Source organism: Vulpes lagopus, chromosome 13, assembly GCF_018345385.1.
Source record: "Vulpes lagopus strain Blue_001 chromosome 13, ASM1834538v1, whole genome shotgun sequence".
Taxonomy (NCBI): domain Eukaryota; kingdom Metazoa; phylum Chordata; class Mammalia; order Carnivora; family Canidae; genus Vulpes; species Vulpes lagopus.
The window spans coordinates 11,724,267-11,747,861 of NC_054836.1; the positions used below are offsets into that span (position 1 = coordinate 11,724,267).

General features: G+C 37.5%; 2 protein-coding genes across 5 annotated transcripts in view; one reads left to right on the plus strand and one right to left on the minus strand.

The window, feature by feature from the left end:
• Nucleotides 1-10,311, minus strand: part of ASB15 (ankyrin repeat and SOCS box containing 15) — a 60,824-nt gene extending 50,513 nt beyond the window's left edge. For 2 of the 4 annotated variants that reach the window (XM_041727726.1, XM_041727727.1), the window contains exons 1-2: nucleotides 9,757-10,271; nucleotides 1,911-2,003 (exon numbers count right to left, since the gene is read on the minus strand). The gene's annotated coding sequence lies outside the window, so the exon portion shown is untranslated. Of the gene's footprint in view, nucleotides 1-1,910; nucleotides 2,004-9,756 lie in introns of all 4 variants that reach the window. The other 2 variants (XM_041727734.1, XM_041727730.1) reach the window with 2 other exon arrangements.
• Nucleotides 10,312-10,405: 94 nt separating this feature from the next.
• On the plus strand, nucleotides 10,406-22,743 carry NDUFA5 (NADH:ubiquinone oxidoreductase subunit A5). The gene is made up of 5 exons (XM_041727736.1): nucleotides 10,406-10,516; nucleotides 10,837-10,881; nucleotides 13,554-13,670; nucleotides 19,222-19,287; nucleotides 22,573-22,743. Exons 1-5 carry the CDS (start codon nucleotides 10,496-10,498, stop codon nucleotides 22,672-22,674), a joined length of 351 nt encoding a protein of 116 aa, XP_041583670.1. The 5' UTR covers nucleotides 10,406-10,495; the 3' UTR covers nucleotides 22,675-22,743.
• The last annotated feature ends 852 nt before the right edge of the window (nucleotides 22,744-23,595 follow it).

Here is a 23,595-nt window from a genome sequence, read left to right on the forward strand (position 1 = left end):
ATCTTTGCAGGAGGATGTAAAAAGAAGTAAAGAACAGTGAGAAGGCAGGTGACAGCAGATCTTAAAAACACCAGCACATATATACTTCCTAAAGGTGAAGCACTTATGTTCAGAGTGAGTTCTGCAGTAAAAGTTACAGCAGCAACTAAAGAGAGGAAGGTATGACACAAACCCTCTTGTATCTGGTTTGGTTCAGAGAACCAGAAAGAGGCAGCTACACCAAGAAACACATGGATGAGTGATAGCTGCAGGAAAAAGTCTCTCTGTTCTTTTCTGAACATACTTGGCCCAGGAAAATCCAACTTATTTTAAAACGATTAATAAATATGGATGTCTTATAGGACAGATGTAAATACAAAGAAAGATAAGGAGGAGAGTAGCAGAACTTTGCAACAGATAAATTACACTCATATGGAAAGTGTTGCCATTGAGTAGATGAAAATTATGGTCATCTCTTTTATCATTAAGTGGAGTAACAATGACACAATTTCATCAATGAAAAGACTACAAAGTAGAAATGTGACAACTAAGTGAACAGGTGGAAATAGAAAAGCAGAAAGTGAACAAAAATCTGGCCAAATTCAGAAAGAAAAAAAAACCCACAAGCTTTTTAAAATCAAATTTGGAAGACTTCTCTAGGGGTATAGAACCCAAAGACAACACAGTATGAAATATAGGGGAAAAAAGTGAGAAGAGAAAACAAAATAGAATGACAAATTTAAAAGCATTAGAAAGGATAGTAGAGTACATATCCATATATTTTTATGTTTAAGACAGTCAAGGTTCAACAAATGCATAGTTGGAGACCCTAAGGAAGGAAGTTTAAAAAAAAAAAAAAGAGAGAAGCAAACAAGAATTGAAAGACATAAATAATAAGAACTTCCTGAAATAAAAGATTTAAGTCTAAGTAGGTACAGGATGCACTGTGCGTCTGGGGGAAAATGACCTAAAAATTTAATACAGAGATGTAATCTAATGCTGCCATTGGATTTTAAAGATAAAGAAAACTTATTTTGCCAGGGTTAAAAAAAAAAAAGAAAAAATCATTTATAAAGGGAACAGCAATCTGACATAATATTTCTCCAGAGCAGCACCTAAAGATCCTCAAGGGAAGAAACCATGAGCCAATAATTTTATATCTGGTCATGCTGTCATTCAAGGATCCACTTGTAAGACTAAAATATACTGTATATTGTTTGCATGAGACCTTCTTAAAGAAACTGGTAGAGGATTAATTCAGCCAAACAATAAATGACTAGGGTAGCTAAGACATATGGATTAGCAGAGAATATTGAAAAAAAAAATTTACTATAGAACTAGTAACAAAAGCAATGTAGGAATAAGAGTTACAGAACAGAATGTTGACATTACGTAGCCTCACAACATGGAAATGATACAGCTAACATAAATTTGGGATAGGAAGGTAAGTGCAGTATTGATTGCCTCAGTTGGTGTGGCTAGGAAAAAAATGATAAAAAGTAAATCTGACCTACCAAATCATGGAAGTATAAAAATATTTAAACTATCAGTGTGAACACTGAGAAAAGCAGTATTTTTTACTAAGATTGAGGGGTAGAAAAAATGCAGAGAGGCAGGGGGATGGGTGGGGTGGAAGGAGGAGCATGACTACTTCATTAAATTTTTTCCTAGTAGGGAACTAACAGCAACTGTTAAAAAAAATGGAAACCAAGAGAATTATGCAATATTATAAATATAGTTAACTAATAAATAAAAAATATATGTTTTCCAAACCTGTGAAGAATTACATAAAAGATAAAAGCTGTGTAGGAAAAAGTATTTTTAAAAACCACAAAAATCAGAGCAAATACATCTGTTATATCATTATACATAAATGAGCCTAACTTGATTAAGGAAAAGGATCAATTTCACACATTCATGGTGATTTTTACCTTTCTCTCCATGCCTTTCTCCCATTTGTGTTGTAGAGCCAAGGGAGTTAGAGGTTAATGGAGTAGGATGTGAATCCAGTAAAGTATACAAAACTGAAATAGAAAAATAAAATAAAGAATGGTGTGAAGGAAAATGAGACCGGAAGTACTTAAACTAATATGAACTGCCTATTACTGGATAAACATGACTCCATTCTTCAAGAGAAGATATTAGATACAAATTCTTTTTTTTTCAAGATTTTATTTATTATTTATTTATGAGAGACACACAGAAGCAGAGACATAGGCAGAGGGAGAAGCAGGCTCCCTTCAGGGAGCCCGATGTGGGACTGGAACCAACTGAGCCACCCAGGCGTCCCTAGATACAAATTCTTTTGAACAAAGTAGAGTGGGTTAAGAAATTAACTGCTTTGCTGTAAGAATGAACTGCTAGAGTAAATAGAGATTACTAAAATAATAGGCATTAAATAGTATAGCCTCGGGCCATTTAGGATTAAAGGGGAAAGTAAACTTTAAAAAATAGGTTTATTTTATTTTATATATTTTAAAAGATTTTTATTTATTCATGAGAGACACACAGAGAGAGGCAGAGACATAGGCAGAAGGAGAAGCAGGCTTCCTATGGAAAGCCTGACGCAGGACTCAATTTCAGAACCCCAGGATCACGACCTGAGCCAAAGTCACACACTCAACCACTGAGCTACCCGGATGCCCCTAAAAAAATAGGTTTAAAGAGAATAGCTTGTACACAATCTCTGAGTATGTCTTCAGAGCCTTCTTCAATGTTTTCCTTCAGTGATCTTTCAGTCTGAAATATGACACCAGTCAGAATGACTAAAATTTAAAATAGTGACAACACTAAATGCTGACAAGGATGTGGAAAACTGGATTATTTGTGCATTTCTGGCAGGAATGTAAAATGATATAGCCACTCTGGAAAACAGTTTGATAGTTTCTTAAAAACTTACACATGACATTATAATAGGCCCAGCAATTGCACTCCTGCATAGTTATACCAGAGAAATGAAAACTTATGTTTGCTCAGAAATCTGACCATGAGTGTTCACCTGTCCTTTGACAGGTGAGTGGTTAAACAAACTGTGGTATATCCATACAATGAAACACTACCCATCAATACAAAGGAACAAACTATTGATACATCTAACAATCCAGATGCATCTCCAGAGAATTATTCTGAGTGAAAACAGTGAATCTCAAATGGTTATATACTGTTTCTAGAATATTCTTGAGATGGTGAACAGACTGGTGGTTGCCAAGGGTAAAGGGGACATGAAGGAGAGGAATGTGGAGTAGCTATAAAAAGGCAACATGAGAGGGATGCCTGGGTGGTTCAGTTAGGTCAAGCATCTGACTCTTGATCTCAACTCAGGTCTTGATCTCAGGGTTGTGAGTTCAAGCCCTGTGTTTTAAAAAAAAAAAAAAAAGAGGCAACATGAGAGATCCTTATGGTAAGGGAAGTATTCTGTACCTTTACTATATAAATGTTAATATCTGACCAAAATTAAAAGCAACTTAATTCTAAATAAGTCAAAACTGTTGAGGCTTTCTATGTGCAAGTGTGATAAATTGCTCCCAAATGTCATCTGACCTCCACTAAGCATAATGGAGCATATATATATACACATATATATACATATATGTATATGTATATATATGTACATATACATATATGTATATATATATCTGCTGTGCACTTGGAGGCTTTCAGATACTCTTATTTTAATAGGAAAATGTTAAAGATGTTTATTTATTATCTAAAAATAGAAATCAAAACAAATACCATTACAACTTATATTGACCTGAATGCCCTGGAATGCAGTCTTGAACAGCTAGGGGGTTCTTGAGCTGCCTGTCAGGAAATGATGTCCTAATCCAACCATTGTGAGCTTCACAGATGGAGATATTGGCCATGATCCAGAGAAGCTGAAGGACCTGCCCAAGCCATAAAGCTGGTAAATTACAGAGCTATGTTCCTGCTTAGAATCCTTTCCAGTTCACAGGGGAGAGGTATACATATGAGAAAAAAGAATATATAAATGATTGTGGGAATGGGAAATGGGCAGGGCTGAAAAAAATAAAGATATATAAGCCCACTTGAATTGCAAATTAAGAATAAGGAGGGAGAAGTTGCTTGGTATCTTCTTTGCAGCATGTCCCTTGCAGAACTAGTATCTGCTCAGACCATAATCTGTCAAGGTGGATGGGAGCAAGCCTCGGACTAGACGTAAGCAGGTATATGTGCTGGAGTGAGGACATGGGGAGTCAATTTCTTACTGTATTCAGCTTTCCTTGCTCATGTTAGAATATCCCAGAAATAAAGGCCAATCAAGAAGGCATGACCGTGGACTAGCGCAGTGTCCCTGCAACTTTCTTGGAAGGGACAGTCTGAGACTTGCGAGCGTGGTGGGGTGGGCTGAAGAAAAGTGCTTCCACCCATGACAATGGCAGTAGCTATTGTCACTATTTAATCATAGTTCATCATAATGCAGTTTTTTCTCAAAGGCATGATAACGGTAATCATTATTTGTTTCTAATTTCTACTTGTGTAAGTTATCCATAGTAAGACAGTTACATCACACTCCTATTCTCTTCTGCATCCTCTTTCTTGTAATTAGATCAAGAAATAAGTGATATTTAATGTGCTTGCTTCTCTGTTTCTTTGAGAGTCTCCCCACCATGTCCTCTCCAACCATCACAGCTACAGCTGTGCTTTTAGGATATTACGTTAATTCTGTTTAGCTTCCCTTTTACACCTTGTTTACTGGCCCTGAGTTACTGTGGGTGTGCTGTTCTCCGTCTTGGTCAGCTGGATTTTTAGGACCAGTATCTACCATTCTTCTCAGCAGGTAGCAGGGAAAGCCTGCTTCTTTACCCTGCTACCCTCCCTCCTCCAGGCACTGATAGCAACATTTTGGCTATCCCCCTCCTTCTTTTCTTTTACTGCCCCTTGTCAGCCTCATTCATTCTCCAACTATTAAAAATGCATGCAATAGTATCCTAATGTCATATGAGGGCATATAATCAAGTTCTGCTTATCCACTAGTCACTGTTCTTAGCCGTGACTTTGTAAGTGGCATATTGGCTCTTTTTGGGTCCTAGCCACTCCTAGACCAGATTTTCTTTTTCTTAATGTTGATATATATCTGAGATATATTTTTTAAAAGATTTTATTTATTCATGAGAGATACAGAGAGAGAGAGAGAGAGAGGCAGAGACACAGGCAGAGAGAGAGAAGCAGGCTCCATGCAGGGAGCCTGACATGAGACTCAATCCTGGATCACGCTCTGAGCTGAAGGCAGGCACCAAACCGCCGAGCCACTCAGGGATCTGAGATATTTTAGACCAAATTCCTTTATGTTGTACTGCTTATTATGTTTTTTTTACCAAGTGAAATTTCCAGAAAAATCTAAAAAAAAAAAAAAAAAGATTCTTCATCCCCTCAATGGTATATAAGATCGCCAAGACTGCCATTTACAAAATCTGTCTCTTTATCACCACCTCCTGGAGAACTGACTGCATGACTTATGAAGTCATCTTAACTGGGTTTCTACTGAAAACAAAGGCAGTTTGGGATATTTTATAATACCTCTAACATTACAGTATTACTTTGTAATGGAGAGAGGCAAGTTGCCTGAATGTATAAGAAGACCCCTGAGACTATTTTTTACTACATTTTATGTTATATATTATAAACTGCATAATATTATATATATTGCAAATAATGGAGATGGTTTCCAACTGCTTAAAAACCATTCCTGACTTTCAGGAATTTTCTTCTCTGCTTTTAAGTGGAGAGCAGTAGCTTTTGGTACACAGAAGTGGTGCTAGACATGCCCCCTATTGGCAAGGGTGAAGTGGCTAGAAATCTTTATTACTCCATTCTTCTATAGGTTCTATTTTTCAATAGAGATACCTGTGTTTAACCTCAATGTTAAACTTATTCCACATCTGAGTGGCAGTGTTGGATATCCCCATTTTCACACACCAGATAACTCAAATAAGTGGAAACTGATAACCACTAAGATAAAAGTTGGTAATGGCTTTTATCTAATTTATAGCCCAATTTAGAGTGAGGTTCTAAAAACCACCATATAGAAAACATACCAAAAATTATCTGGTTGTAGTCACTTGTTAGAAATATTCATAGCACAGATAGAAAAGACTGTAAAGAACTAAGATATTTTGAATATGCCTGATATGAATGGAGGCACAAAAGATGGGTAATGTCTAAACAATTTGAATTTTAACATTTTGGTCTAAGAACTAATTTGAAAAAATATGATTTTCTTTCTTGTCAAGTTTGGGAGAGGGAAAAATACTCCCTGAGGGGACATTATTTTCACCCTTGTTCCCTGACCAGGAAAACTAAGAGTAAACCAGCCAACATAGTACTTGTCCCCTTTAGATTATTAGGAACGAGCCTCTCATGCCCTGAAAATTGAGATGCTTTCTTCCTTTTCAGCCTTTTGGTTTCATGTCTCCCTCAAGTAATTGGCTGGGAAGCATAGCTCCAGAGCCTTAGATTCTAGAGAAACACTTTAACTTCCTGACTTTGTTAAGATTCAGCCCTTTGCAGAAGAGTATCTATCATTAAGAAGCAGTGTAGGAGTTCCTAATTCTTCCAGTTACTTAATTTTGGAGAAACCAGACCTCCCTTATTGGATAGGCTAGGGGTCCTCCACAGAAAGTTGTATAAAACATGAGATCCAGATTTTAGCTCTAAGTCACCTGGCCTTGCTAATTTTGTTTACAGAAGAACTTCCTAACATCTGTCTGCTTCCTTAGTAGAGTTCTAACACTTACCCTCTGGGAACTCTCTCCCAGGTGAGAGAATATAATGCATTTGATGTCCTTGCTATTTACATAAAGATATTCCCAAATTCCTTTTCGATATCCCAGATGCCAAAGTTGATTTCTCTTTATAGCCAATTCTACTGTCACCAGCCATAGGTGGTGGTGACTATCAAGCTATTAAGCCCACTCCATACATAGCCTCACGCTTCTGCAAATGGACTGGTTCAGAAAACCTACACATTTTCCCACTACATAGAAATGGTTAGCTATGCAGTATACCTTAGCCCGGATCAGCTAGATCTGTCTAGCCGTGGTGTCTTTTAAAAATATGGTACGTCAGAAGCCTGAACTCCTAAAGTTACAACAAATGAAAACACATGTATCTTTTATAATCACATGATTCTACATTCTAGAACACATCCACAATGACAAAAATTCTTAGAATCTGGAGGTACAGGGAATAAAGTTTGTGACCTCATAAACTTCCATTCATCCAAGTTCTGGTGATTATTTCAGCATTATCTGGTTTGAAAAATAAGGACATTTCCTCTCAATCCCACTATGGTTTCCTGAATCTAATCTAGTGTGTCCAGATATAAATGTCACCATGGCAGGAGCAAATTGATGCATCAGACAGTTTGTTCCAGTTCAGTTGTTTGTATTTTTTTATGTGTATACAACCATACACATGCCTGCTTGTATCTTTAAAATGCATATATGCACACATTTTTTTTTTTTATGCTAGTCAGAGAGAGAGAGAGAGAGAGAGGCAGAGACACAGGCAGAGGGAGAAGCAGGCTCCATGCACCGGGAGCCTGACATGGGATTCGATCCCGGGTCTCCAGGATCACGCCCTGGGCCAAACAAAGGCAGGCGCCAAACTGCTGCGCCACCCAGGGATCCCCACACATGTTAATATATATTTCCTCTGTCCTGAATTGTAATTGCGAATGATTGAAATACTAGAAGTTAGAAATTATGATGGAAGTTATGGGGAAGCCTAATTCTTGAGTAATCTGAGCTGGGAAAATTATACCCCTATGGCTCATCTTTCTAGGGACAGCTATCCAAATGTAAGAGAGGAAGATATGTTACTCAGTGTTAGTTTATAGGGTTGCTGTAACAAAATACCACACACTCGGTGATTTAAACATCATTAAACGTATTAGCTCCTCTATCTGGAGGCTGGAAGTCAGAGATCAAGTCAGTGTTTGGTTTCTTCTAAGGGCTCAGAGAATTTGTTCCACGGCTCTCCCCTAACTTCTAGTGATTTTCTAGAAATCTTTGTTGGTCCTTGGCTTGTAGAAGCATCATCCCTACCTCTGCCCTCATCTTTGCATTACATTTTATATTCTCCCTGAGTACATTTCTCTGTGTCCAAATATTTCCTTTTAATTAGGACATCAGTAGTATTAGAGAAGGGCTTACTTTAATGAGCCCATTTTAACTCATTACATTTTTAATGGTCCTATTTTTATATAAGGTCACATTTTGAGATAGTGGGGTTTATGACTTCAGTATATGAATTTGGGGGACATATTTCATCCCATACAACTCAGCTATAGGTTTTGCATGTCTTCAAGTAACTCTTGTGAAATTATTCCCTAAAGAGATTATACGAATTCACTCCTACCAGCACTTTGAGTCCTCCTGTTGCTCTCCATCCTTGCTAACACTTGGTATTGCCATTCTTTAATTTTTGTAAGATGGCAGTAAAATTATAGTTAATTTGCATTTTTTTAGCTTTTTTTTTAACTTTTATTATTGCTTTCTTCATTTTTTTTAAATTAATTTTTATTGGTGTTCAATTTACCAACATACAGAACAACACCCAGTGCTCATCCCATCAAGTGTCCACCTCAGTGCCCGTCACCCATTCCCCTCCAACACCCACCCTCCTCCCCTTCCACCACCCCTAGTTCGTTTCCCCGAGTTAGGAGTCTTTATGTTCTGTCTCCCTTCCTGATATTTCCCAACATTTCTTTTCCCTTCCTTTATATTCCCTTTCACTATTATTCATATTCCCCAAATGAATGAGAACATACACTGTTTGTCCTTCTCCGACTGACTTATTTCACTCAGCATAATACCCTCCAGTTCCATCCACGTTGAAGCAAATGGTGGGTATTTGTCATTTCTAATGGCTGAGGAATATTCCATTGTATACATAGACCACATCTTCTTTATCCATTCATCTTTCGATGGACACCGAGGCTCCTTCCACAGTTTGGCTATTGTGGCCATTGCTGATAGAAACATCGGGGTGCAGGTGTCCCGACGTTTCATTGCATCTGAATCTTTGGGGTAAATTCCCAACAGTGCAATTGCTGGGTCGTAGGGCAGGTCTATTTTTAACTCTTTGAGGAACCTCCACACAGTTTTCCAGAGTGGCTGCACCAGTTCACATTCCCACCAACAGTGTAAGAGGGTTCCCTTTTCTCCGCATCCTCTCCGACATTTGTTGTTTCCTGCCTTGTTAATTTTCCCCATTCTCACTGGTGTGAGGTGGTATCTCATTGTGGTTTTGATTTGTATTTCCCTGATGGCAAGTGATGCAGAGCATTTTCTCATGTGCATGTTAGCCATGTCCATGTCTTCCTCTGTGAGATTTCTCTTCATGTCTTTTGCCCATTTCATGATTGGATTGTTTCTTTGGTGTTGAGTTTAATGCATTTTCTTGATTATTAGGGAGGTTGAGTCCTTTTGATGTTCATTGACTTTTCCTGGTTCCATTTTTGTCAATTGTCTATTTACTTCCTTTTGCTTATTTTTCTATTATATTCATTAAAAAATATAGTTATTGGGTGCTTCTTATGTACCAGGTACTATTTTAGCTCTTTCAGATATGGTAGGAAAAAATTTCCATCCATATATGGTTTATATTCTAGAAACAGTGACACATATACATATGTATAAATATATGTCACTTTTTTGTAACTAGTTAACTAACCATTTTTGGTTATTCACTTCCTCTTCCCTGCTACCACTGCACTCTAAAAGAGGTGCAAACCTCTTTCAGAAGAACACTTACCAACTGCTAATGCGTGTTTTCATCACCGTTCAGTAAATTCCAGGATGTGGGATCCTGCCTTAAAAATCACGTCCCGGTAACTAACACATAACGCGTACCCGATAAATGTTTGCAGAGATAAGTGGGGAGAAGGGCCGTGATCTGTTATCACTTCCCCTGGGGAAACGCGAAGGTGGATGACACACTTCCGAAAGTGAAATGGAAAAGGGCTGAGACAGGAAATGGCTTCACACTGTGAACCGCACCGGCACAGTAGACCGAAACTACCCATATCCTGGTCCCATGAACCAGCCTTGGCTGCGACGAGATGACTGAGATGACAGCTCCAGGGGACCACGCTCATGTTACTACACACTGCACGTGCAAGGGAGGTTGAGGAACTCGCCAAAGGATAAGCCAGGTGCACGTTCTGTCGTAGGTTTCTGGGAATCTGGAGCGTTTCCCTCAGCCTCCGCGCAAGCCGTCAGCGGTCGTAAAGGCAGGAACCCGTCCGCAAGACGGGCGCCGCCCAACGGCTCCTGCCTGCAGCGCCTGCTCCGGACTCCGGTGTGCTCATTGCGCAGGCGTCGATCCCCCCCCCACCACCGAGGAATGGGCGGAGCAAGCCTCCGCCGGGTGGAGATCGCGAGGGGGGCGGGAGCTGTTTCCAAGGTGATAGTGTGGCGGCCTCGGCGGTGGATTGAGCGGGTCTGAGCGGGGTTCCCAGAGGGCTGTGCGTCCCCGGCCCGTCGGCGCCGTCATGGCGGGTGTGCTGAAGAAGGTAAGGCGAATGGAGGTCACTGCTGGATTTTAGACCGTGGGGGTAGAGTCGGCCCGAAAGCCCCTCACCCCGCGGTGGTGGCGGGAACGGGCGCGGGATGGCCGAGGCTGTTGGGCGGACTCGTCTGCTGGGGCCTCAGGGATGACGCACTCCGTAGCCCCGTTCTCTCCAAACTAGTGGCTCCGAGAGACCGATAGCTGTTTTCAGGTCGGTTGTAGCCGGGGCGGGGAGGGGGGTGGGGGGTGGTAGGTCTCTCCTTCCTTAGCGTGGCGGGCGCGCGGAATTGTAAACAGCTTGAATCGTGTTTTGTGTTTGAACAGACCACCGGCCTTGTGGGATTGGCTGTATGTGAGAGTCCACACGAGGTACGTTCCGTGCTGCTCCATTCCCGGATTCCCCAGGACGAGTAGAACCTGTGATCCTGGTTGAAAGGGCAGCGGGGTGCGGATATTTCAAGCCCCAAATTACAGGCCGGCCTGAGAGCCGCCTTGAGACCAGAACAGGGTCTTCTCTGTCCTTTGTCGATGGGTCCCGTGCGCGTGCGTCTGCGCCTGCGCGTTCCATGACCTCGTTCTCTCTTTTTTTTTTTTTTTTTTTTTTAAGATTTTATTTATTTATTCATGAGAGACACAGAGAGAAAGAGAGGCAGAGATACAGGCAGAGGGAGAAGCAGGCTCCAAGCAGGGAGCCCGACGGGGGACTCCAGGATCACACCTCAGGCTGCAGGCGGCGCTAAGCCGCTGTGCCACCGGGACCGCCCCATGACCTCCTTCTTAAGTCCCTTTTCTTGCTGAGTTTTTCCGTAGGCTTCCCGCGCCTTCACCTGTCCCGTTATGAGTACCCTGCCATACCTGTATCTCCATGTTCCACCGCGCCCCACGCCCGCCTCACCTTTTCTGCCTCGGTGCCTTGGATTCCTGTACACCTTGCCTTACCGCGTCTATCGCTCTAGCAGCTAACCCCTTGCGTCCTCAGTGTTCCCTTCCAGTGGGTCTTCAGAATGCTTCCATCTGAAGACTTTAAATACTCCCTCGCTCCTTTTCTTCCTTTCTGTAATCACACCATCTCTCTCCTCCCTTTTATAGATAACTCCAAAGAGTTATCTGGACTTAACTGTCTCCAATTTCTCTTACTCCCTTTTGAATTCACTCCACCCAGACTTGGCTAGAACCGCTCTTTTCAAGGTCACCATGATTTCTGTGCTGCTGAATCGAATGGTCAGCTCACCTTTCTCATCTTAATTGACTCAGTAGCCGCACTGGCGACATTTGGCACCGTCTCCATCAAGCGCTTCTGTGCTTGGGAATTCACCTAGTCTTCTGTTTTTTGTCTCCCCCCCCCCCCCCCCCCCTACTCTCATTGACTTTTCTGGTTATTTCTCATATCCCCACTTAGGAATTTTGGAGTTCTTAGACTTAGTTCTTGGAACTTTTCTCTATTTATATTTGTCTCCTTGCCTGGACTCAATTTAGTGGTTTTAAATACTACCTATACACTGATAACTGTTAAATTTCTGTATTGAGCACTGACCTCTGAGAGTCTTGTATATTTAATTGCTGAGTGGATATCTCCACTTGAATGTCAGGCAACCCAAACTAAACACCCCAAATTGTGTTCCTATTCTTCTCCCTAAAAAAAGCTTTTCTCTCAGGCTTGCTCACCTCAATGAATGGCAGTTTCATTCTTGTGTTGACTGAGTTCAAAAACCTTGAAATCACCTCTAATTTCTTATTTATTTATTCATATGTATATTGTGAATATATATGAATGAAACTAGGTGTTAGTACCTATGGATTTTGTACAATTAAATACAAAGAATTCTTTATATAATGTATGTATATTTGTGATTATATTTACAATTTATGAACTCTTGTGAATTATGATCTGGTGTAACAGTTTCTTACCATGTAGCTTTACTACTAACTGCTGTATGTGAACTTGAAATTCATTGTGCTTTAAGTTCAGTTCTCTTGTTCCTTTTCTGTTAAGCCTGCGTGAAACCTTCATTTTCATGACCAACCCAGTCACCATAAGCTGAAGTATTATGACTACATTAAGTTAAATTTGATCATTTTGATAATCATTGCTTTTATATATTTTTTTACTTCTTCAGAAATTCAAATGAGAAAAATGGAAAAAAATCAATTTGTAGTGCTTAGGATTGCAATTTGAGAAGTAATGATTTAGTAAATGAGTTGATTTTCAAATAGATCATTAGCAGTAAGTTAGAATGCAGTTTTATTTTTACTTGTTACCATATCTTTGGCTTATATACAACCTATGTTGTTAATGCAACATAAAAAGTATCCATTTTATACACTTGACCCTTGAATAACAGGTTTGAACTGCTTGGGTCCACTTATGTACATGTATTTTTCAGTAAATACAGTACAGTACTGTAAATGTATTTTCCTTAAATGATCTGCTTTTTATTTTTTTAAAAGATTTTATTTATTTATTCATTAGAGACTTATAGAGAGACAGAGGCAGAGGCAGAGGGAAAAGGAGGCTCCCTGCAGGGAGCCTGATGCAGGACTACATCCCAGGACCCCAGGGTCACACCATGAGCCTAAGTAAGGCAGGTGCTCAACCACTGAGCTACCTAGGTGTTCCTCATGATTTTCATAATAACATCTTTTCCCTAGCTTACTTTATTGTAAGATTATAATATGTGATAACATACAACATAAAAAGTATGTGTTAACTATTTATGTTATTGGTCAGGCATATTTGTTATTGGTCAGGTTTTGGGGGAGTCCTAAGTTATATGTGGATTTTCAGCCATGCCAGTGATAGGCTCTCTAACCTCAGCATTGTTCAAGGGTCAACTGTTCAACTGTTCATTGTTCAAGGCTCACATTTTCCTTCAATTATAAAGGTAATAAGGCGAAGACATGAAGAAATTGTAACAAGGAAGATTTAAATGCTTTTTAAAAACAGATGTGAATCTTTCTGTAATTCGTGAGACTTTTTAAAATGTTCTGTTGAATCTTTGATGATACTTTAAACTGGAAATGTATATGATTTGTCTTTTCAGAGGCTAAGAATATTGTACACAAAGATTCTTGATGTTCTTGAGCAAATTCCTAAAAACGCAGCATATAGAAAGTATACAGAACAGATTACAAATGAGAAGCTGAGTATGGTTAAAGCGGTAAGTAGCTAACTTGATTTTGTTTTCTTGGGTTTATGGTTTCCAATACACCATTAAAAAAAGTTGAATTGCTTTTTTTCCCCCCGCTCTTCTATTCTGTGCTTTTCTTCCATCCTTTTTCCCTTTCATTCAGCAAATTCCTGTTTACTAATGCTTTCCATATGTAAGCCACTATTAAATACTGGAGTGAAAGAATAACCTCATGTCCCTTCTCTAAGCTAACATTGTAGTACATCTCTTCTTTATCAAGTCCTTTGTTGATTGTTGACTTACCTATAGATACATCAATCTTTTTGTAGTTTCAGAGTAGAGAAAAATGAAAGTAGAACACAAAAAATATGTTGTGTTTAAACAAAACTGTTAGAAAAAACTTTTGAAAAATGCTTATTACAGAGAGGGCCAAGTTAGTCTCTTAATTACCAAAAATTATATCATTGTTGGGCAGCCTTGGTGGCTCAGCGTTTTAGTGCCGCCTTCTGCCCAGGGTGTGATCCTGGAGACCCGGGATCCAGTCTCACATCAGGCTTCCTGCATGGAGCCTGCTTCTCCCTCTGCCTGTGTCTCTGCCTCTCTCTCTCTCTCTCTCTCTCTCTCTCTATCTCTCGTGAATAAATAAAATATTAAAAAAACATAATTACTTTCTAAAAAAATTATCATTGTTAATGGAGTGACTGTGTTCCCTGCCAAATTATATGTTGAAGCCCTAACCCCCCAGGGTGGCTGGAACATCTATAGAGGTAATTAAGGTTGATGAGGTCATAAGATTGGCCCTGATTCAATGAGATTAGTGTCCTTATAAGAGACAGCTCTCTCTGCCATATGAGAACACAAGAAAGAAGGTAGCTGTCTGCAAGCCAGAAAGAGAGCTCTCATCAGAAACTGACCCTTTTGGACCTTAATCTTGGACTAGCAGTCTCCAGAGCTGTGAGAAAATAATTTTTTGTTGTTGAAGCCGCACAATCTTTGGTATTTTATTGGTAGCCCTAGCAGACTAATACAAGCATTTTACAGGTCTAAATCAAAGTCCCTAGCTAGACATACCATAGACTGCTGCTAGTTCTTTTATGCCAAACTATATTGCACTTTTGTGCAATTAAAATTTTAAAGTATTACATTTTCACACTAGCAATTATTCATGGACTTCTATAATTATCCAAAAGTGTTCATAAACTCTAAAAGTAATTTACATATATGTAATAAGTGGCCCTATTATATTTTTCTTATTATTAGTTTACCAAAGTGAATAATTATTTTTCCTTAGGGATATGGCAAAACAATGAGATTTGATTTGGAACTTTTATTCTTAGCTTGGCAGTTCTGAAAGTAACTTACAAAGTCTCTAGGGGAAGGTTCAACATTTCTTTTGATTTCATGTTTTCTTTCTTTCTTTCTTTTCTTTTTTTTTTTTTTAAGATCTTATTTATTTATTCATGACAGACACAGAGAAAGAGAGAGGCAGAGACACAGGCAGAGGGAGAAGCAGGCTCCACGCAGGGAGCCGGACATGGGACTCGATCCCGGGTCTCAAGGATGGTACCCTGGGCTGAAGGCGGCGCCAAACCACTGGGCCATCAGGGCTGCCCGATTTCATGTTTTCCTTAAGGAAAACGGACTGGTGCATATTTTCCCATCACTGAGTAAGAAATTTCGTTTTTTCTTTTCACGAAGTAAAGCTCTTTCAACATTTTGAATCTTTCCCTACTTTCCTTCTCTATTCTGCTCTATCATTTTTTTCTCGTTTTAGCCTTTCATTTTATTATCTTCCAGATAGCCTCAAAATGTATTTAGCTTATTCCTATCTTAAAAATAGAACTGTTATATTTATATCTCTTACTTCTGCCCTATTTTTCTTTTCTCTCTTAGTCATTGTCAACCAAAGAATAGCTTACTGTCATTACTTTCACTTACTAGTTCTAAAATAGTTTTCTCTGACTGGGCTCTTTCAGTTGCCTTGTAACTTAGTGATCTGTATATAGTTCCATTATACTTCATTACATGCCCCACACTGTGAATAGAGTGATTTTTTTTCCCCCAATATATAAATCTGATCCAGATTCTTCCTGCTTAAAAACATTCTTGTAGTTTCCTGGTTAGTGTTTCTCAGAGGCTGAATTTAAGAATGTTTGCTGAGTTAGTTGTATGAAACTCACCTCACTACTTCCATCTGCGTGGCTCTGATGTACAGCCAGGTTTGGGAAACACTGGCTTACAGGATAAAGTCCTTAGCATGCATGGAAGGTGCCCCAAGATCTGACTCTGGGTTATCTTCTCAGTCTTACCTTGTCATTTCCTATTTTATACCCTGTACTTCAGCAACCAAACTGCTGATAGTTATGTGAATTACATGCAATTTAATTTTGTGTTTCTTTGTATTTTCTCTTCCCTCTAACTGGAATCCCCTTACCTTGTCTTTCTGGCACTTTTTACTCAGTTCTCAAGATCTGTTACTTCCTCTGTGAAGCCTTTTCTTACTCTCCTAAATAGAGATTGAGAACTTCCTTGATTCTCTTCCATTGTACCTGTCACACTGTATTTTACTTATGTTTTATATTCTGGTCTATAAATTACTTTTGATTGATGATTGCATTCATCTTTGTATCCCAAGAGTCTAGCATAGTACCTGGTGCTTATATAAGGTCCCATAGAAATGTTTGTTTATCCAAAAGGCTAAATACAAATAGTTTTTAACAACCTCAAGTACTGCATGATAGTTGTATCACCAATTCCTGTTTTTGGTAAAATGATTACAGATTTTTACCCTCAATAGAGTCACAGACAAAGTCTTTAGTAAATCTTGTTATGATTATAAAACATCTACTTACTGAGCCTAAAATGGAAATAAAAGTAAATATTTTTTCAGATTACACTAGGGAGATAGAATATTGGTGAAAAGTATTGGTTTGTGGCCTGTCCAAAATTTTCTTTTCAGCTCTAATACTTATTTGCTGAGTGACTGTTGGCATATTGTCCATTTCTCTTAGTTTCCTCATCTAATACTTGGGTATAATAATACCTACCTGAACACTTGTTAGGACTGAATGAGATAATATATGTAAAATATACGTAAACCATGTACTGATCACGCTTAACATACGTGATCAGTACATGGTAGCTTATTAAGCTTAATGACATTCTGCCATTGGTAAATAGAAGTCATCGTATTGACTTAGCTTCAATAAGACAAATTTTGAATTGTCTTCCTAGCACAGGATTCTCTTGAGTTGAAATTACTATTGAACATTCCTTGCCTTCTTTTCTTCAGTCTCCTAGATCTCTTAACAATGACCAGCTTCCCTGTTTTGTTTTCAGATTTTTGCTTCAAGACTCAGTTAATTCTGAGGTAAACAGTCTTTCTCAGACATGTTCATCTGCTTCCCCTTCCTTCTTTTCCAACTATTTTTACTTATTCAAGGAACACTGATTGCCGTTCTATGCCTTGTATGCCTGTAGGCATGGAAGCTAGTGCCTCTATGACAATGAACAAAACAGATTAAAATCCCTGCCTTCTTGGAGATTACACATTCATGGTGGGAGGCAAAGAAGTAAGTAAATAAAGAAGTACATTACATAGTGTATAGAAGATAGTTAAAAACAGTGAAGGAAAATGAAAAGAGAGTGGTATGTATCAAGTGATGAGGGATATTACAGTATATATTTGTTTCCTGTGCCTGTTCTAATAAACATGGTGGCTTAAAACAATAGAAATTTATTCTTTTACATTTCTGGAAGCCAGAATTCTAAAATTAGTATCAAAGGCTCAAATCAAGATGTTGACAAGGCTGCATTCCCTTTAGAGGTTCTAGGGTAGAATCTGTTCCTTGACTCTTCTAGCTCTGGTGGCTTTCAGCATTTCTTGGCTTATGGCCACATCACTGTAATCTCTGCCTCTGTAGTCACATTCCTTTCTCATCTATGCATAATTTCTGTCTGCCTCTGTTTTATAAGGACACCTGAAATTGTATTTAGGGCCCACTTGGCTGATTTAGGATAATCTCTCTGTTTCAAGATTCTTAATCACAAAATATTTGCCACACAAGCTAACATTCATATGTTTTAGGGATTAGGTCATGTACATTTTGTGGGACATTATTTAGCCTACCACAATATAAATTATTATCAAAGTGGTTCTCACTAAGAAGGTGATATATGAACAAAGACTTGGATGGAAATGAAGGAACAAGCCATGCAGTTATCCCTGGTCAGCCAGCAGATGCCCTGAAGCAGGAACATGCCAATTCCTGTAGAAAATATCTTTTTTTTGTTTGTTTGTTTTTTTCCCTTCTTTTCATTCTGTCTGTGGGCCAAAAAAATCATCCTCTTTATACTTTACTTACATATTAGTAAGTATGTATAGAATATAGAACATGGTTTCTGGCTCTCACAAAGCTCAGTTTACTAGTAATAAATACATGTCATTGTATTTTGCTAGTACCCTTTTAGCATTACTTTAAAAAAAAAAAAACCTTGTATTGAAGAACAATGTACATAAGGAAAGGAGCAGAAATCATAAATGTAGAGCTTGATAAATTTCCACAAGTCACACCCATATTAACGCCAAATCAAAAAAGAGGACATTTCTAGAATGTCCAAACCTGCTTTTTCCCCTCTTAAAGATAACTACTCTTCTGACCTCTAACACCACAGATTCATTTTGCCTGGTTTTTTAACTTTTTTTTTTTTTTTTTTAGCTTTCTATAAATGGAATTATCAGTCCGTGTTCTTTTGTGTGTGGTTTCTTTCACTTAATATTATGTTTGAAAGAATCATCTCTGTTCTTGCATATAGTTGTAATTTATATATTCTTTTTTTTTTTACAAGTAATTTATATATTCTTACTGCTATATAGTATTCTGTTATATCCAAATACTATGATTTATTCATTAATTCTCTATATATCATTTGGATTCTAATTTGAGGTTATAATTTGTGCTGCTGTGAATTTTTTTTTTAAGATTTTATTAATTTATTCATGAGAGACACAGAGAGAGAGGCAGAGACATAGGCAGGGAGAGAAGCAGGCTCCATGCAGGGAGCCCCACATGGGGCTCGATCCTGGAACCCCAGGATTACGCCCTGGGCCAGAAGGCAGGTGCTCAACTGCTGAGCCATCCAGGCGTCCCCTGCTGTGAATATTCTTAAACATGCCATTTGGTTAATGTATTATAAATTTCTGTTTGGTATATACCTAGGAATGGAATTCTGTGTCACAGGGTAGCATTTACCTCAACGGAGGAATTAGAGGAAATACTAAGAAAATAAAGTAGTATTTTAAAATCTGTATTTTAGAAAGACTAAATGGATATCATATTCCTTACTCTTGATCAGCAGTTAATATTAAGACAGAAAAGCAATAAAAATAGAGAGATTAGACTTTCCACCAGATAGTTGGCAAACATTAGTAAGGGTATAATGAAAGAAAAACTAATTATGTTTGCTATAATAAATGCTATTTTATATTTGCATCTTTTTAATTAGGATGTTGAAACATTCAGATATTGTGTTCCTTTTTTTAAATTTTTTTTTTTTTTCTTTTTTTTCCCTTAAACTATAGGAACCAGATGTTAAGAAATTAGAAGACCAACTTCAGGGTGGCCAACTAGAAGAGGTGATTCTTCAGGTAAGAAAAAGTTGACTGTTTAGATGTTTGGCTTTAAATGGTCAGAGGCACTGTGCTTAAGAGACACAAAACTGACATCTCAGAAAAAAAGGAAAACTAAGTTTCTTTCTTTATGTCAGCTCTCAATACAAGAATAATTACATATAGGAAATACTTCAATTATGTACATGTCAATTAAATATCAGTAATTTTAACTTGAATTTATGAGGCTTCTGTTGGAAATTTGGAGTTTAATACACCTTGAATTTCATCAGCGTGTTTTTGTTAGCCTTTAGTTCAGAGGAGTAACACAATATTACTATTATTTGAATAATTTTATCTTTTTAGATAGAAACACTTTTATATATTAAGGGCTTAGCATATTTTTAATATGGAGAAATACAGATATTTTGAACCATAAAATCATAAAATTAAAATGTATTTTTGACTGTTAGATTAAAATATCTGTGCCTTTTTTTTTTAAGTCGTGCATTTTTCCCCCCAGTTATAAGTAAGGTTAAACTTAAAATATGTTCCTGTATTTTGTGTTTTATAAATACTGTAATTAATCTTTTTATTCTATCATTTGTTTTTAATGTTTTTCTTCTATATTTCTTTTGAGTGTTTTTTAAAATAAGAGAGATTAACTTTAAACTCTTGCAATATTATTTGAACATTTTTTTAGTCTTTTCTTTGCCTTTTGACTTAACTGAATATTTTCTTTCATATATAGAGATTATTAAAATTTTTACTTGATCAAATCACTCTCCCCCTATGCCTCACCACTTCAGCTCCCCCTCCCATATTATAGGTTTAGATGTCTACCCTTATAAGCCATCTGATTGATATTCAATTGTTTCATTTAATTTGTACATTTTGTATTTAAAAAAATGCAGTTATTTTTTGAGTTTTATTAAAGGACAAATGAAAGGTGATTAGGGAGGTATATCACCAACAGACATGATATATAAATTCAGAAGAATTGTTAGATGGCTCTGTTAAAAAGAGGAATAGGGCATTTAGACAGTTTTTTTGAATGTAGACTCAATCATTCAAAGGCCTTCTATTCATTTGCCAGCTGTTGTACCATGTGGGAACTTGCTGCTAACTTATTATTGTCCTTTTCCTGTTCCTCTTTCTTTTCTGTCAGATTTTACTTTGATCATGACTTTAGTTTAACTGATACACTAATTTATCATGCAGTTATAGACTCAGGGTACAGTTAGGTTTTTTGTGTTTTTTTTTTTTTTTTTTTTTTTTTTTTTTATGATAGTCACAGAGAGAGAGAGAGAGGCAGAGACACAGGCGGAGGGAGAAGCAGGCTCCATGCACCGGGAGCCTGACGTGGGATTCGATCCCGGGTCTCCAGGATCGCGCCCTGGGCCAAAGGCAGGCGCCAAACCACTGCGCCACCCAGGGATCCCAGTTAGGTATTTTTAAGTCAGCTGTGCAGTTCTCCACATTTTCATAGACAGTATTAAGGTTAAATTTTAATAATGTTTCATTTAACCTAATATATTTAAAATATTTTGAAACATCTAAAAATATTGATATATCTCACATTCTCTTTTTATTCTAAGTCTTTAAAATCTTCTGTATGTTTTATACTTGCAGCAGATCTGAATTTTTTTTTTAAAGATTTTATTTATTTATTCATAGAGACACAAGAGAGAATGAGAGGCAGAAACACAGGCAGAGGGAGAAGCAGGCTCCGTGCAGAGAGCCTGACGTGGGACTCGATCCAGGGTCTCCAGGATCACACCCTGGGCTGCAGGCGGCACTAAACCGCTGCACCACCGGGCCTACCCAGCAGATCTGAATTTGAACTAGCTGCATCTCAAATGCTTACTGAATAGTTACATGTAGGTAGTAGCTACCATTTTGGACAGCCCATTTCTAGAGGGATAGTAAATAAGGTAAAGGTACTATGTTAGAAGCCCAGGAAGAAGGAAGGAATAGGTAACGGGGTCATGTGCACCTGGGTCCAGCTACCTGAAATGGATTGACCTTAGTGATATTCAGGGTCAGGTACCCTCCCTACACTACACAATGCCTTGGAGGCTTAAAGAAAGCATGAATGGTAAAGAGACCCAAGCCAAAGAGCAGTCAGGGAAACAGCCATCTTTAGGGATATTTTTAATCAGTATTTATGCTCTTTTCTCATCTCAGCATCAGTAAATCCCTCTACCCTCAGATTTCTGTTAATGTACTTTTTAACACACTGTTTATTTTAGACTGTTCTTGGAAACATAGATGGGCTATTTGGCACCACTGGCTTTAGATGAAGCATTGCCTTTTCTATAGAATTACAGCTTGTGGGATCCCTGGGTGGCTCAGCAGTTTAGTGCCACCTTCAGCCCAGGGCATGATCCTGGAGTCCTGGGATTGAGTCCCACATCAGGCTTCCTGCATGGAGCCTGCTGCTCCCTCTGCCTGTGTCTCTGCCTCTCTCTCTCTGTCTCTCGTGAATAAATAAATAAATAAAAATCTTAAAAAAAAAAAAAAAAAGAATTACAGCCGATGACAGACTCTGGTACTTACTCTGTATTTGAATTCCTTCTCTGACATCCTGACAAGTGTTCTTCTAAATTGGCCAGAGTTGTCTTAGGTCGTTTTGTTGTATAAAAAATGTGAAATAAAAAGATAAAAATGTTAAATATTTATAAATTTGTTTGAAGAAAAAAGGTAAATGTAACTTAATGTAAGGAAATTAATCAGTAATTTTTGTGCACCTATGATATTCTGCATTCCATAGATCACTGTTTTACAAACTGTGGGTCTCAAGTGATTATGGGTCAAGAAATCAGTTAGATGGGTTGTGCCTAGCATTTAAAAAATATAATAGAAGATAATGTGTCATAGCTAGTAAAGGTAATGATATTATTAGTTTTGTTTTATTCATATGTGTGTATTTTAGATCCCTTAGAATTTGTTTGTTGTGTTTTACTGTGGGCCATGATAAAATAGTTTGAAAGCCATTGACATAGATACTTCTTATTCCCAAAGAATTTATAGTCTAATGGCAAAACAGACAATTAAGATTGAAACTTCACCAAGTAAACATTTGAACATTCTAATAGCAAATTTTAATCAAATAGAAAAAGATCAAAAGCTATCCTTTCTAACTCATGATTGTCTAGCTATGAGAATTAAGGTAATTTTATTAGTAATGTTCAACATTTGATAGTAGAACAGCTTATTAGATATTAATATGAAAATAGTTCTAATTATATTTCAGTCATTAGCCATGATAAATATCTGTTAATCAGTGTAATCAATTGATCTTTTAAAAATTTTTATTAACAGGCTGAAAATGAATTAAGTCTGGCAAGAAAAATGGTACAGTGGAAACCATGGGAGCCTTTAGTGGAAGAGCCTCCTGCCAACCAATGGAAATGGCCAATATAATCATCATTAAATGACTAGTGTGTTTATGGGAAATGGATGTAATTAAATGTTCTGTTATATTAAAAAAAATATTTCCATATTATTGACATCTTACAATCAAGAAAACTAATACAGAACATATTTAGGAGACTTGTTAAAATTAATGACTATGGTAATAGGGTCTTATTAATTCAGTTTTGACATGTAAAACATTCATTCAAATTATTTCAAAGATCTTTTTTTTTTTTTGGTTTTGTGTTTTAATAGTATTTCAGAGAGGCTGTGTAAATATTTGAAAATTGATTGGAAAAGTTCCCATAGATTTTCAATGCAGAGGCCATAATCATAATGTGAAATATTATTAGTAGTATCTTCAACACATCATTTAATGGTTTTTGTCCTGGAAAAAAATAGATGAGATACTTAATTATTGTTTAGACAAATTTATAGGTCACTAAAGAGAAGTAGTAAGAGTAAAAACCATCAAATTATAGTTGTACAGTTGAGGAAATTGATTTGGTATTTGAAAGATTTATTTATAGTGGGAATTGGAAAGACTTTTCCTTCTGTCTCATTTAAAGAAGTTAACTTTCTGTTCTTTAGCCTTTAGTTTTCTTGATCAACCAAAGTACATCAGGATAAAGATAGAATTTATGTAAAAGGAGAGACACCAAGAGTTTCTTTATCTGACCTATGGATAAGTTTATATCCAGAGCATTTCAGTCATACATGGGTTATAACTTCAAAGTGGAATCATTAAGTTTTCACTAAGTTCCAATATGAATGCAGTTGGCTATCAAACTGAAGATAAATGCTAATTCAAGGAAAGAAAGAGTTGGCATAAATTACTTTTCATGTGTCCTCATCCTTTCTTCCTAGACCCTATCATTTCTAAATACTTAAATTTGGCATTTTTTAACATCAAAGATAGTACTTTTATGT

Bases quoted from the DNA above. Each gene is read 5' to 3' on its own strand.
- NDUFA5 (XM_041727736.1), top strand. From the start codon at position 10,496: ATGGCGGGTGTGCTGAAGAAG. The intron at 10,882-13,553 runs GTACGTTCCGTG...TTGTCTTTTCAG, and splicing joins TATGTGAGAGTCCACACGAG to AGGCTAAGAATATTGTACAC. The intron at 19,288-22,572 runs GTAAGAAAAAGT...TTTTATTAACAG, and splicing joins TAGAAGAGGTGATTCTTCAG to GCTGAAAATGAATTAAGTCT.